Below are 14,923 nucleotides of genomic sequence, written 5' to 3'. Positions count from 1 at the left end.
CAATCGAGTCGTGTGTGCGCAGCACCACACTGGTGACCCCGATTGGTTCAGCCATTGCTGACCACCGAACGCGCCATGGCCACCAACGCCATCGCAGTTAAACTCCCGGAGTTTTGGGAAGCGCAAGCCGACGTTTGGTTCGTGCAGGCCGAAGCTCAATTTCAGCTCTGAGGCATAACGGCGGACGAGACCCGGTACTACCACGTGGTCGCCGCCCTCGGGCCCGGCATTGCCGCCCGAGTCGTGTCCATCCTTCGGCGCCCGCCGGGTGACAACAAGTACGAGGTGCTCAAACGTCTCCTGCTCGCCACGTTCGGGCTCACGGAGATCGAATGGGCCGACCGCCTCCTGGACCTTCCGGAACTCGGCGACACACGACCATCCGTCCGGATGGATTCCATGCTGTCGCTGCTTGGTGACCAGCCCCCGGATTTCTTATTACGGGTGCTTTTCCTACACCAGCTACCTCTACACATACGCCTTGCGCTGGCCGGTTCCAAAATAAAGGAAGCCCGTGCCCTGGCCGTAGAGGCCGACAAGTTTTTCGCGGCCTGCGACACGCGGTCGATTTACGGTGCTGCCGTAGTGGATCCCGGGGCAGAGGCTACAGCGCCCCGGCTTCCCTCGTGGCTGCTGCTGCGCCCCGCCCACTACCGCCGCCGCCAACACCACGGCCGCCGCGGCTGCCGCCGCCGCAACCCTGGTGCTACTACCACGCCAGGTTCGGCCGCAAGGCTAAAACGTGTCGCCCGCCGTGCTCTTTTGACAGGTCGGGAAACGACCGGGCCGGCGCTCATTAGCGGCCCTGAGCGTCGGCCATTCCGCCAGCCTCCTGTTCATCATGGACACCTTGTCCGGGCGCCGTTTTCTTTGTGACACAGGAGCGCAGGTAAGCGTCCTCCCCGCCTCCACGTCCGACAAGCAAACCGCGGGCCGGGGCCCCGCTTTGCTTGCCGCCAACGGTACACCCATCCGCACATTCGGGAAGTGTTGCCTCTCACTGCGGTTCGGAGGGCAGCGCTTTCAATGGTCGTTCGTGACCGCCAGTGTGCCAATGGCACTGCTCGGTGCGGACTTCCTATATGCAAATGGGCTGTTGGTCGACGTGAAGCGCAGATGGCTTGTCCAGGCCGAAACCTTCAGCTCGCTCGCTTGTTCGCTGAGCGGCTCGTTGAGCGGCTCACTGAGCGGCTCACCGAGCAGCTTGCCAAGCGGCTTGCTGGAAGGTTCCATCCCGGCGAGTTTAGTTTGCACGCTTCCGGCAGCGGACGACTTTACCCGCCTCCTCGCCAGTTTCCCGGCCCTCACGCGGCCCACCTTCTCAGCGGTGGCCATTAAAAACGGGGTGGAGCACCATATACCCACGGTTGGGCCGCCGGTCTATGCCCGGGCACGCCGACTCGACCACACGAAGCTCGCTGTGGCGAAAGCGGAGTTCGCCACGCTGGACTGGCTGGGGATCGTATGGCGCTCCAACAGCGCTTGGGCTTCTCCTCTGCACATTGTGCCGAAGCCCGGCAGAGGATGGCGGCCGTGCGGGGACTACCGCCGGCTCAATGATGCCACCACCCCCGACCGCTACCCGGTCCCGCATATCCAGGACTTTTCCGCCCGGTTGGCAAACATGACCGTGTTTTCCAAGGTGGACCTCATCCGGGGCTACCATGAGGTCCCCGTCCAACCGGACGATGTCCCAAAGATGGCCGTCATCACCCCTTTCGGCCTCTTCGAGTTCCTGAGAATGCCTTTCGGGTTGAAGAATGCGGCCCAGGCATTCCAACGGCTTATGGACAGCGTCTTGCCCGACTTACCTTTCCTCTTTGTCTACCTGGACGACATCCTAGTCACGAGCGCATCCCGGGAGGAGCACCTGCTCCACGTCCGCACGCTTTTCGAACGCCTGGGCCAGCATGGACTAATCATCAACCCCGCCAAGTGCCGTTTCGGCGTCGCCATCATCGACTTCTTGGGGCACCGCATCACCAGGCACGCGGCCGTCCCTTTACCGGCCAAGGTGGAGGCAGTCAGGGATTTCCCACGGCCCCGCACGATCAAGGGGCTCCAGGAGTTCCTGGGCATGGTAAATTTTTACCACCGCTTCGTGCCCCACGTCGCCCAGCTCCTCCGCCCCTTGCACGAGGCCTTCCGGGGCAAGCCGGGCAAAGGTGACATCGCCTGGTCGGAGCCGATGGCCGCGGCATTTGCGGGCGCAAAGCTTGCCCTGGCCGACGCCACCATGCTGGCGTACCCGGCGCCCGATCGCCCTCACCACCGATGCGTCGGACTACGCAGTGGGCGCGGTGCACGAGCAGTGGGTGCGTGGTGCTTGGCAACTGCTGGCGTTTTTTAGCCGGCAGCTTCACCCGCACGAATGCCGCTACAGCACCTTCGACCGCGAGCTGCTCGGGCTCCACCTGGCGGTCCGACACTTCCGCCCTCTCCTGGAGGGCCGCCCGTTCACGGCTTTCGTCGACCACAAGCCCCTTGTGTTCGCGATGGCCAAGGTTGCCGAGCCATTGTCGGCACTGCAGCAGCGTCACCTCTCTGCTGTGTCCGAGTACGCGACAGACATCCGTTACGTGGCGGGTAAAGACAACCCGGTGGCGGATTGCCTTTCCCGGTCCGTCGTGCACGCGGTCCACCTCGGGGTCGACTATACCCGGATGGCGGAGGACCAGACCGCCGACCCCGGCGTCCAGGCCTTGCGGACCACCGTCATGGGCCTTCGCGTCACCGAGGTGCCGTTTGACGCCGAGGGCGCGGCCCTCCTATGCGAAGTCTCCCTCGGCCGGCCTCGCCCCATCGTGCCCGCTGGCTGGTGGCGCCCAGTTTTCGACGCCATCCACAGCCTGTCCCACCCGGGCAGGAAGGCATCCCAGAAGCTCGTCATGGCGAAGTTCGTCTGGCATGGCCTCCGGAAGGACATCCGCGACTGGGCCAGGACGTGCCTCGCGTGCCAGCGCGCAAAGGTCCACCGCCACACCCAGGCCCCGGTGGCCCCGTTTGCGGTGCCTGAGCGTCGGTTCGAGCACGTGCACGTCGACTTGGTGGGACCTCTGCCCCCCTCGCGGGGGTTCACCCACCTCCTCACCATGGTGGAACGCACCACACGGTGGCCGGAGGCCATCCCATTGGCGGCAACGTCTGCGGCTGATGTGGCGCAAGCCTTCATCGCCACTTGGGTTGCCCGGTTCGGTGCCCCCTCGGACATCTCGTCCAACCGCGGCCCCCAGTTCACCTCGGAGCTCTGGGCCGCGGTGGCGAAAGGGCTCGGGGTGAAACTACACCGCACCACGGCCTACCACCCCCAGGCCAATGGCCTGTGCGAGCGCTTTCATCGCTCAATGAAGGCCGCGCTCCGGGCCAGCCTCCGCGATGGCGGCTGGGTCGACAGACTCCCCTGGGTCCTGCTGGGCCTCAGGACGGCGCCCAAGGACGACCTGCGTGCATCCTCGGCGGAGCTGGTCTTCGGGCAACCACTGCAGGTACAGGGTGAATTTATCCCCGACTCCACGGCTCCTTGGTCCACGGCGCAACAGCGCTCCGCCCTTCAGGAGACCGCCTGGAGGTTCGCCCCGGTGCCGACGGCACACCACGGTTGCCCGCCTTCCCACGTCGCCCCGGAGCTTCGCACGGCGAAGTATGTCTTTGTCCGGCACGACACCCACCGGGCACCGCTACGGCCCCCGTACGACGGGCCCTTCCGCGTGCTGGAGACCGGGGACAAATATTTCACCATCGACATCGGCGGTGCCCCAAATCGCATCTCCGTGGACCGCCTCAAGCCGGCCCACCTCGATCCGGACCACCCCCCGCAAGCAGCTCTGCCTCCGTGTTGAGGCCGCCCCCCAGCGGTCGGACCACCGGCACCCCCCTGCCCCGCCGCCCGCCGCCCCCCAGCCCGGCACCCATCGCCAGGGGGCGTTTCGGCCGGGTCATCCGGCTTCCCCGCAAACTCACCCTTCAGGTGCACGGGAATTCTGGGGGGGTGCATGTGGCGGGCACAAGGGGCAATAATTCCGCACACCAGTGGGTGGCGCGAGCGTCCAGGCGGGGAACAAAAGCACATGCCCCGCCTTTCGACCGATCGGCCACGCCCGGGGACTAGGCGTGGCCTCGGGACATATATGCGGGCTCTAAGCTCGAGCCCGCCCAGTGCTGAAGTACGAGCTTTGAATAAAGACTCTTTGTTATGCCAACGCGTTGTGGCCTACCTCTCTGGCAATCGAGTCGTGTGTGCGCAGCACCACACCAGAACATCTTCACTTGTGTCAAAGTTCAGTCCACCTACAAAGAGCTTGCCAACATTGCCTCCATCCATGACTTGTGTGTGCTGACACTTAGTTTCAGTGTACTCGACAAGAAGTGACTGTGCAAAGCGTGACGTCAGTACCGTCTCCTTCTCTTCAGAGCGCTTCCGCCCCATAGCACGAGTCACTGCACAGGATGGAAAGATACCAGGAATCTCCTGCTCTAACTGTGCGGTGTTATTTTCCATACTAGGCTTTTCAACAAACATCGGATTACCAGAAACTCGACCACCGGCCAAATCATTTCCGATAACAAAAGATATTCCCTTTACAGGTAGAGTGGTTTGTAAACCTACGGTGACCGGTCCTGACACCAAATCAGACTTCAAATGGATGACATGAAGTGGAGCTTTAACATAGCCACCAACCCCCTGTAAAAGAACACTAACACCAGTTTCCGTCTTCTCTGACAATGGCAAAATGCCCTCAAGCATCAAAGATTGATGTGCTCCTGTGTCCCTCAATACCCTAACAGGTCTCTGGTTCGTTAAGTCTCCATCCAGTGACACAAACCCCTCTGAAATAAAAGGTTTGTAACCCTCTTGAACAAGGTCGTTCTGTGATGCCGTAACTTTGGCATGGGAACCTTCACAAGGCACTGTCCTCCAAGGACGATTTCTCGCATTTGCCAATGCATTCGGAGTTGTACTAGTCTGACTCCGCTCCTGATATTTCCTTTTCAGGGCGTAACATTGGGACATCAAATGCCCAGGTTTCTTGCAAAAAGCGCAAGTAGGCCCGGAGGAAAAACTCGTGGTCTGCCTCGGCCCCCCCCCCCGGAAGATAAGTCTGTCTTGGAACTGTAGTCTTCTGATCCCTAAAAATCGCGATATCAGATTTGTCGTCATAGTCCTCTCTAGGCCGACTCCATGAATATTTGTTCTCCGCACCTGATTTACCATAACTCCCCTGGCTAACTCAAGGCAGGAAGTTAGGTTTGTGGAACCCCATCCTGTGTGTCAAGGCATACTCATCTGCCACGGTTGCTGCCTCATACAACTCTGGTACTTTCTTTACATCCAGATGCACTTTAATGTCCGCGTGGACACACTGTTTGAATTCCTCCACCAAGATCAATTGTCGCAACAGGTTGAAGTCTTTCTCAATCCCCTTCGAGTCAAACCACCGATCAAACATGGTTTCCTTTATTCTGGCAAACTCCACATGGGTCTCACTCTCCCTCTTCCTGGCATTCCTGAATTTTTGCCGGTAAGCTTCAGGGACCAATTCATAGGTTTTGAGAATGGTTTTCTTCACTATCTCATAATCTGCACATTGGTCAATCGGTAAAGCCGAAAATATATCTTGAGCTTTACCCACCAGAACACTTTGCACGAACATGGTCCAGGACTCCACAGGCCATTTTAGCATTTCAGCCACTTTCTCAAAGTGTAAAAAAAACTTGGCTACCTCCTTTTCATTGAAGGGTGGAACCAGCCTCACATGCCTACCAACATCCCAAGTGTACTGACTAGTTGTCGAACTAGCCGGCATGGATACTACTTCTCTCCGTTCTCCCATTAATTCCAGCTCCTTGAGTTTAAGTTCCTTCTGATACTCCATGTCACGTTCCTTTAACTCCCTTTCGGCTCTCCTTTCCTCTGCTCTTTCCTCTGCTCTTCTTTCTTCTTCAGCTCTCCTTTCCTCTGCTCTTCTCTCCTCGAGTTCTTGTTCCTGTTCTGCTCTTCTTTCCTCGAGTTCATTTTCAGTTCTCCTTTCCTCTGCTCTTCTCTCCTCGAGTTCTTTTTCAGCTCTCCTTTCCTCTACTCTTTCCTCTGCTCTTCTTTCTTCTTCAGCTCTCCTTTCCTCTGCTCTTCTCTCCTCGAGTTCTTTTTCAGCTCTCCTTTCCTCTGCTTTTAACCTTTCCTGGCTCTGCAGTTGCATCTCCATTTTCCTGAGCTCCACATTTTCTTTTTCCTCGGGTAACCAATCCAAGACTCCCTCTGTCCACGTTCCTTGTCCCACCAGAGATTCTCCCACCAATGTCTGCATCTCTGCTTTCTTCATATTAACTCGGACCTCCAAGTTAAAATATTTGGCCAATATCAAGAGTTCCGATCTTTTTAACGCTTGGAACTGTGCCTCATTAGGGGACGCCGCAAACTTTTCTGCGTCAAACACCATGGTGACTATTAGTTCGCACCTGTTAACCTTCACACAAAAATTTTCCAATTTTTTTGAAAAATTTGGGAATGTTAGAAAAATTCCAAATTTGGGAATTTTGGGAATGTTAGGGAATTCTATCCCAGGCGAATGTGAGGGAATTTAATCCCGGACGAGCCCCCAATTTCTGTTACGTGCTCCTCCCCAAACCCCGGTCACGGTGTACCTCCGAGCCTCGAGAGGAGTCACGGCAGAAAAATGTGGTATTCTGTATGTCAAAGATCAATGGTGAAACCACACCAATTGTTACCAACAAACAAGTATTGTATTCAGATCACACAAGAATAACAGTACAACAACAATAGTAATCAATTGTACAACCAATATATATTTCCTATGATGGTGCCATCAGGTTCGTACAATATAACTCACTGTGCTCCAAGTGAGCGAAACGAAGAACATTCCCCAATGTCTCAATTCCGGCATCAAGCCAAAGTCGATCCGCTCCAGTAATCGTCAGAACGATGTCCAATCGAGACCAGAATCCCGTTTGGATAACAGTCACAGTCCCGCTGCCAAAGCTGCGCAAAGGTGCCCTCAAGGCGACTGGGAATCACATCCTCGGGTATGGACATTCCACGGCTCCAAATCGGCGAACCGCAGATTTCCCACTCAAAAGCCACGTTACACACGCACACCAGATTAACATCTGAATGTGGTGAAAATGGTTGAAGCGAAGTGAAAAACCTTGAGCGATGCGCAAAGCGCGCGAGTCAAAATGGCCGACGGCCCGTTCTCGTGGCGTAACGGCACTCCGATGATTCTCTTTGGAATCGACCGCAAAACCTGTCACGCAGGTTGATCTGTCACAGCGATAACAACTCTGTCACAGGAATCCCTTTCCCGGGAAACCCCAAAGTTCACTCGTGACCCTCTTTCGCCAATCGTTCGCTCCAGACCTCGAAGCAGCTCGGCTTCTTGTCCGACTCACTCGCTCCACCTTTCTTCCTCCTCTTCCTCTTCGTCGTCGTCCGGTTCCGGTTTCATTAAAAACATTAACTTTCTTACCTTTTGAAAATAGTAATCTATTTTTCCCTTAAACGACAACAATAATAGTACATGGTATCCAAAATGTTTACAGTGGATGAAAACCACAACAACGTAAGTGACGAATCCGTAACAAATATATTTGGCCACGATTATGTATGTGTATGTACACGTGTATCTATGTGTGTATGTGTATGTGTATGTGTATATTTATATGTGTATGCATATGTATATATATATATATGTATATATATGTATGTTATGTAAATATTAAAGGCCCAATTATGTCATTATTTTCCTCATACACAAATATTTCTGTTGGGATCTGATGCGATTTTGAATCAGATTTTCACCATATCTAATGAGAAACCGCAGGATATTTTGTGAGGCACACGAAGATGGGAATAGTTAAAGAGGTAAAATAGAATTCTATCCAACGCTGTCATGTTATAAGCGGATGATTCACCGCCATACTGGATTCAGGTCTCGCCAAAATGGAATCTGACGATAAATTGTCATTCTGGTCTGACGAACCTCCTACAATGTCTCATTTTGTCTGCAATGAAAGTCTATTGCTGATTTCTCCTCTCCCATTACATCTCCTATCAATATCCTATGGAAGGAGAATAATCTTTCAAATCTCCTCCATCTTCTCTTGCTGATTCTCCAACCTCGTTTTTCTTAGAGAATGTAATAAGTAAGCTTTCAATATGCACTCACCTGTGAATGTAAACCATGTTGTATTATTCATCCTGAAGGATTCTGAATCTATCTGGGATTTTTTTTCTTTTGTGAATGAAAAGTAATCCAGGTTTCCTTTTTAGAAGTAGCAGCATGGAGGCCCAATGTAGATGAGTATATCGCCTTGATTAGCCAGGGAATCATCCCATTTGCTCCCATTAGGCTAGATATTCCCGACTATTTGGTGAATCAGGAGGCCCGAACTCTAAATGAGGCCAGGATAGTGACACACAATGGCCTAATCTTTTTGAAAGGTACTGTGAGATACACAAGCGAATCCTACTGGATGGAGACAACTTACCATCTGTGAAACCTAACGGCCTTGCCATTATGCGTATGTGCATGATGAAATGTCTCCTGTTTGAATCAGCTTGACATTCATGCATATCGGCCATTTTGCATATCGGCCATTTTGTACTTGTCCATATAATGTAAAAGCTCTTAACCTTGGTCATTTATCATTTATCCTATCAATGTCCGTGCTTTCTCCAGCTCTTCAGAAATCCCTGAGTTCCGACTCCCGTACGAGGCCGTGAGCTACGAAGTTAAGCTCATGCAAGACCTTGGCGTTAAGGTGACCTTACCTGTCGAAGACTGCTCCCAGCTTCATCCGCATAGTTCTGCTTATTCAATCGTTTCATTTAATTGCAGTTTGTAAAAAACGACTTTGACAAGGAAATTATGATTTCCCTTACAAAAAGTCACAATTTGTCATATTTCTTAGAAATCTGAGGACAATCTCATCAGGCCTCAAGGGTTGTGGGGTAAGAGGGGGGGGGGGGGGTGGGGGATGAAAGGATGTACAGAGTTATGAAGAGGAGGTTGAGGACTCTCATTGGGAGGGGGGGGGGGGGTTGAGGAGTTGTAGTGTGGTTGGGAGAAGGTTGGGAAGTTGTCGTGGGGGTTGGAGGGAGCTCGAAGGTTTGGAGTGGGGAGGGGTTTATGGCTTGAGGTTTGGGAGGGGTTTCTGGCTTGAGGTTTGGGAGGAGTTTTATGGCTTGAGGTTTGGGTGGGGTTTTATGGCTTGAGGTTTGGGAGGGGTTTATGGCTTGAGGTTTGGGAGGACTTTTATGGCTTGAAGTTTGGGAGGGGTTTGATGGCTTGAGGTTTGGGAGGGGTTTTATGGCTTGAGGTTTCGGAGGGGCTTGATGGCTTGAGGTTTGGGAGGGGTTTTATGGCTTGAAGTTTGGGAGGGGTTTGATGGCTTGAGGTTTGGGAGGGGTTTTATGGCTTGAGGTTTCGGAGGAGCTTGATGGCTTGAGGTTTGGGAGGGGTTTTATGGCTTGACGTTTGGGAGGGGTTTATGGCTTGAGGTTTGGGAGAGGTTTATGGCTTGAGGTTTGGGAGAGGTTTATGGCTTGAGGTTTGGGAGGGGTTTGATGGCTTGAGGTTTGGGAGGAGTTTTATGGCTTGAGGTTTGGGAGGAATTTATGGCTTGAGGTTTGGGAGGGGTTTGATGGCTTGGGGTTTTGGGAGGGGGGTTGATGCCTTGGGGTTTGGGAGGGGTTTGATGGTTTGAGGTTTGGGAGGGGAGCCTGATGGCTTGAGGTTTGGGGGGGGGGGGAATTGATGACTTGGGTTTGGGACGGGGATTGATGACTTGGGTTTGGGAGGGGGATTGATGACTTGGGTTTGGGAGGGGAATTGATGACTTGGGTTTGGGACGGGGATTGATGACTTGGGTTTGGGAGGGGGATTGATGACTTGGGTTTGGGAGGGGGATTGATGACTTGGGTTTGGGAGGGGGGTTGATGACTTGGGTTTGGGAGGGCGATTGATGAATTGGGTTTGGGAGGGCGATTGATGACTTGGGTTTGGGAGGGCGATTGATGACTTGGGTTTGGGAGGGGGATTGATGACTTGGGTTTGGGAGGGGAATTGATGACTTGGGTTTGGGACGGGGATTGATGACTTGGGTTTGGGAGGGGGATTGATGACTTGGGTTTGGGAGGGCGATTGATGACTTGGGTTTGGGAGGGGGATTGATGACTTGGGTTTGGGAGGGGGATTGATGACTTGGGTTTGGGAGTGGGATTGATGACTTGGGTTTGGGAGGGGGATTGATGACTTGGGTTTGGGAGGGGGATTGATGACTTGGGTTTGGGAGGGGGGTTGATGACTTGGGTTTGGGAGGGCGATTGATGACTTGGGTTTGGGAGGGGGATTGATGATTTGGGTTTGGGAGGGGGTTTGATGACTTGAGTTTGGGAGGGGGATTGATGATTTGGGTTTGAGAGGGGGATTTATGACTTGGGTTTGGGAGGGGGGGTTGATGACTTGGGTTTGGGAGGGGGGTTGATGACTTGGGTTTGGGAGGGGGATTGATGACTTGGGGTTTGGGAGGGGGATTGATGGCTTGAGGTTTGGGAGGGGGATTGATGACTTGGGTTTGGGAGGGAGCCTGATGGCTTGAGGTTTGGGAGTGGGATTGATGACTTGGGGTTTGGGAGGGAGCCTGATGGCTTGAGGTTTGGGAGGGGGATTGATGACTTGGGGTTTGGGAGGGAGCCTGATGGCTTGAGGTTTGGGAGGGGGATTGATGACGGGGTTTGGGAGGGGGATTGATGGCTTGAGGTTTGGGAGGGGGATTGATGACTTGGGTTTGGGAGGGAGCCTGATGGCTTGAGGTTTGGGAGGGGGATTGATGACTTGGGGTTTGGGAGGGAGCCTGATGGCTTGAGGTTTGGGAGGGGGATTGATGACTAGGGGTTTGGGAGGGGGGTTGATGACTTGGGTTTGGGAGGGGGATTGATGACTTGGGGTTTGGGAGGGGGATTGATGGCTTGAGGTTTGGGAGGGGGATTGATGACGGGTTTGGGAGGGAGCCTGATGGCTTGAGTTTTGGGAGGGGGATTGATGACTTGGGTTTGGGAGGGAGCCTGATGACTTGGGGTTTGGGAGGGAGCCTGATGGCTTGAGTTTTGGGAGGGGGATTGATGACTTGGGTTTGGGAGGGGGATTGATGACTTGGGTTTGGGAGGGGGGTTGATGACTTGGGTTTGGGAGGGGGGTTGATGACTTGGGTTTGGGAGGGGGATTGATGACTTGGGTTTGGGAGGGGGGTTGATGACTTGGGTTTGGGAGGGGGATTGATGACTTGGGTTTGGGAGGGGGGTTGATGACTTGGGTTTGGGAGGGGGATTGATGACTTGGGTTTGGGAGGGGGGTTGATGACTTGGGTTTGGGAGGGGGATTGATGACTTGGGGTTTGGGAGGGGGGTTGATGACTTGGGTTTGGGAGGGGGGTTGATGACTTGGGTTTGGGAGGGGGGTTGATGACTTGGGTTTGGGAGGGGGGTTGATGACTTGGGTTTGGGAGGGGGATTGATGACTTGGGTTTGGGAGGGGGATTGATGACTTGGGTTTGGGAGGGGGATTGATGACTTGGGGTTTGGGAGGGAGCCTGATGGCTTGAGGTTAGGGAGGGGGATTGATGACTTGGGTTTGGGAGGGGGGTTGATGACTTGGGTTTGGGAGGGGGATTGATGACTTGGGGTTTGGGAGGGGGATTGATGGCTTGGGTTTGGGAGGGAGCCTGATGGCTTGAGGTTTGGGAGGGGGATTGATGACTTGGGTTTGGGAGGGGGGTTGATGACTTGGGTTTGGGAGGGGGATTGATGACTTGGGGTTTGGGAGGGGGATTGATGGCTTGAGGTTTGGGAGGGGGATTGATGACTTGGGTTTGGGAGGGAGCCTGATGGCTTGAGGTTTGGGAGGGGGATTGATGACTTGGGTTTGGGAGGGAGCCTGATGGCTTGAGGTTTGGGAGGGGGATTGATGACTTGGGTTTGGGAGGGGGATTGATGACTTGGGGTTTGGGAGGGAGCCTGATGGCTTGAGGTTTGGGAGGGGGATTGATGACTTGGGTTTGGAAGGGAGCCTGATGGCTTGAGGTTTGGGAGGGGGATTGATGACTTGGGTTTGGGAGGGGGATTGATGACTTGGGGTTTGGGAGGGAGCCTGATGGCTTGAGTTTTGGGAGGGGAATTGATGACTTGGGTTTGGGAGGGGGATTGATGACTTGGGTTTGGGAGAGGGATTGATGACTTGGGTTTGGGAGGGGGGTTGATGACTTGGGTTTGGGAGGGGAGCCTGATGGCTTGAGGTTTGGGAGGGGGATTGATGACTTGGGAGTTGGGAAGGGAGCCTGATGGCTTGAGGTTTGGGAGGGGGGATTGATGGCTTGGGGTTTGAGAGTGAGGTGTAGATTTGAGGACTTGGTCACTTTACATTGTGTGGATGTCCCACAGGTACCTGCTAGTATTAATTAAAGTTTTCTTTGTTAATTCTTGGCTGAGCATTATTTATTTATCTTGATGCTGTACTTCACATTCCCAGAACACAAATTGATGATTATTACATCAGGTATTTGTATTCTATATGGATTTGCATCTTGTGGCTTGCAGGTGGAGTATTGTAAAGGCCTCGGGATGGATGGAATGAGTATTGAGGTTCTCCAAAAGAATGGATTCAAGGCCATTTTCCTTGGCATAGGTATAATGATCTATTATGGAGGAATTTCAATCTGGTTATTAAATGCTCTTACAACCTCACTTTTAACATATTTTAATTGGATGCATAATTTTGGAAAGCAGGTGATAGTAACTGATGCCATGATCACCTATGACCAGTCTCGATCCAGGTTGGGCCACTCATGGAGTCAAATTTGACGAAACCTCTTAATTTAGGGGAAGACCAATGGTTAAAAAAATTATAAACTTTACTTTGCTCTCGATAAGTTTTCGCAAAAACAATGTAGTTTAACATGTGATATTTTAAAACAGTTCATGATAATTTTCATGTACTGGTGGCATTATTTGACTACAGGTACCAACTAGTGGTTAGATGAAGCCACTTTTGTGGTAACTAAGCACAAAAGGCTCAAAACAACCATGACTGCTCACCACAACTCATTTATTCCTCTTTTTACCAACTGTGAAACCAACGTATTTACTCTTTAGTCCCCTTCTTCCCTCCAGGTCTTCAATACAGCTGTTCACGACCATCTCAGATCATCCCTAATCCAAAGCCATGATAGTTTCTACCTCCATTTAACCCCTCTTCTCTCAATGTGCATTTCTTTCCGAATTTCCATCCTGAGAGTTTGCTTCTGTGTCCATCTTGTCCACTCTATGCGTCCTTCCCCCCCTCCACCCCCCCCCCCCCCCACACACACTAGTTGAGTATATGTAATGCTCAATAGACTATCGGATGCAATTTGTAAAGAAACATGAACACAACAAACCTGAAAAAGTGTCCCTAACTCACCCTGTAAAGAATTTCCAAAAACATGTGTGAATAGAAGATGCTGCACAGGAAAATGAAACAGCAACAAATGCAGCACCAACAATTGCAAAAAAGACAAAATAAATATATAAAAATAAATGTCAGGAAATATTAAAAAATCAGCAACAACTGGGAGAATGACAAAAGAGCAGGGAAATACAAAAAAAAAATTGGACAGAGTGGGGATAGACAAAGAAGGCTCATTGGAATGGCTAAGAAGAGGTCAACTCAACTGGGATGGAGAACGAGTAATAATAAATGCCCAAGATCACGGACACTACACCAATGGATTAAAAAAGATGGCGGGACTGAGCCAGATGGACAAGTGTAGATAAAACTATGATCAGAACAACTTTACACACAACGGCACAACAAAGCATGTAAAGTGATTAATTGGAATATCTGCTAAAAATTTAACATCCCAGTACCAGAAAACTCATGGAAACACGAACCAAGGACAATCATTGAAAATGAGGACATCATGCTCACGTACGACCTGATGATTTCATCGAGAGTGAACATGGAAAACAAAGCATTGCGTCTGGACATTGTACTCAGGAACAAAAAGGAAAAGACAGCATTGATGTTTGAGATATCGGTACCCAGCAATTTTGGCCTAAACAACGCAGAAATCAAGAAAATGACCAAATACCAGGACCTCAGAAATGAGGTCAAGAGATCTTGGAAGCTGAAGAGCATCAAATTGTACCAGTGATAATTGGAGCAAAAGGAAGGATGAAGAAGAACCTCGCTGAGATTTTGAAAACAATCCCCGGGAATATTACCACAAATGAACAACTGGAGGCAATCCGGGGTTCGGTGACGATCCTGAAAAGAGCTGTGACTGAACAAAACTGAAAAAGTTGAACAACTTGGTCCATGAACCGTGATCCCTTACCGAAGAGGAGGTGGTTACTCTGGGTCCTGGGAGGACTCCGTTCCACCTACTGAAACCCACAAATGGAGATAACCAACAACACACACACACACACACACACACACACACACACACACACACACACACACACACACACACACACACACACACACACACACACACACACATTCATACACTTTATTATAGCACTGCAGCTGTCACAGTGAAACTACTTGAGTTCAGTGCTCAGTGCATATGGCAGCAAGTCAATTACTGTGTGTGTATGACAACCAACCATGACATTACAAGCAACAACAACCAAACTGCCATTAGTGCATGGCATGCACATATGATTCCGATACATCAATTAGTAACACACTAGCCAATTGCATCAAAAGTGGAAAATAAAAATGTATGGATGGAGCTTGAATATATTCATGTTCCCATCGTAGTTGTTTGGATACATTTTGGCATTTTAAACGCACATCCTTTTACATTTTAAAAATGTTTTTTTTTTTGCACTAGTTTGATTTTACAGATGCAATAATCATGTGACAAG

The 14,923-nt window shown here is 51.8% G+C and overlaps 1 protein-coding gene across 2 annotated transcripts in view; it reads left to right on the top strand.

The window, feature by feature from the left end:
- DPYD (dihydropyrimidine dehydrogenase) overlaps positions 1 to 14,923 on the top strand; it is a 136,139-nt gene that overhangs the window by 56,596 nt on the left and 64,620 nt on the right. For both annotated transcript variants that reach the window (XR_013621839.1, XM_068104645.2), the window contains exons 7-8: positions 8,694 to 8,775; positions 12,608 to 12,695. Coding sequence is in view for 1 of the 2 variants with exons in the window: in XM_068104645.2 (XP_067960746.2) it covers positions 8,694 to 8,775; positions 12,608 to 12,695 (170 nt within the window). In the remaining variant the exon portion in view is untranslated. The remainder of the gene's footprint in view (positions 1 to 8,693; positions 8,776 to 12,607; positions 12,696 to 14,923) is intronic.

The sequence above is a fragment of the Myxine glutinosa genome, chromosome 1 (assembly GCF_964187855.1).
Source record: "Myxine glutinosa chromosome 1, kmMyxGlut1.1, whole genome shotgun sequence".
Taxonomy (NCBI): Eukaryota; Metazoa; Chordata; class Myxini; order Myxiniformes; family Myxinidae; genus Myxine; species Myxine glutinosa.
This window is presented reverse-complemented; position numbering and strand designations above follow the sequence as displayed.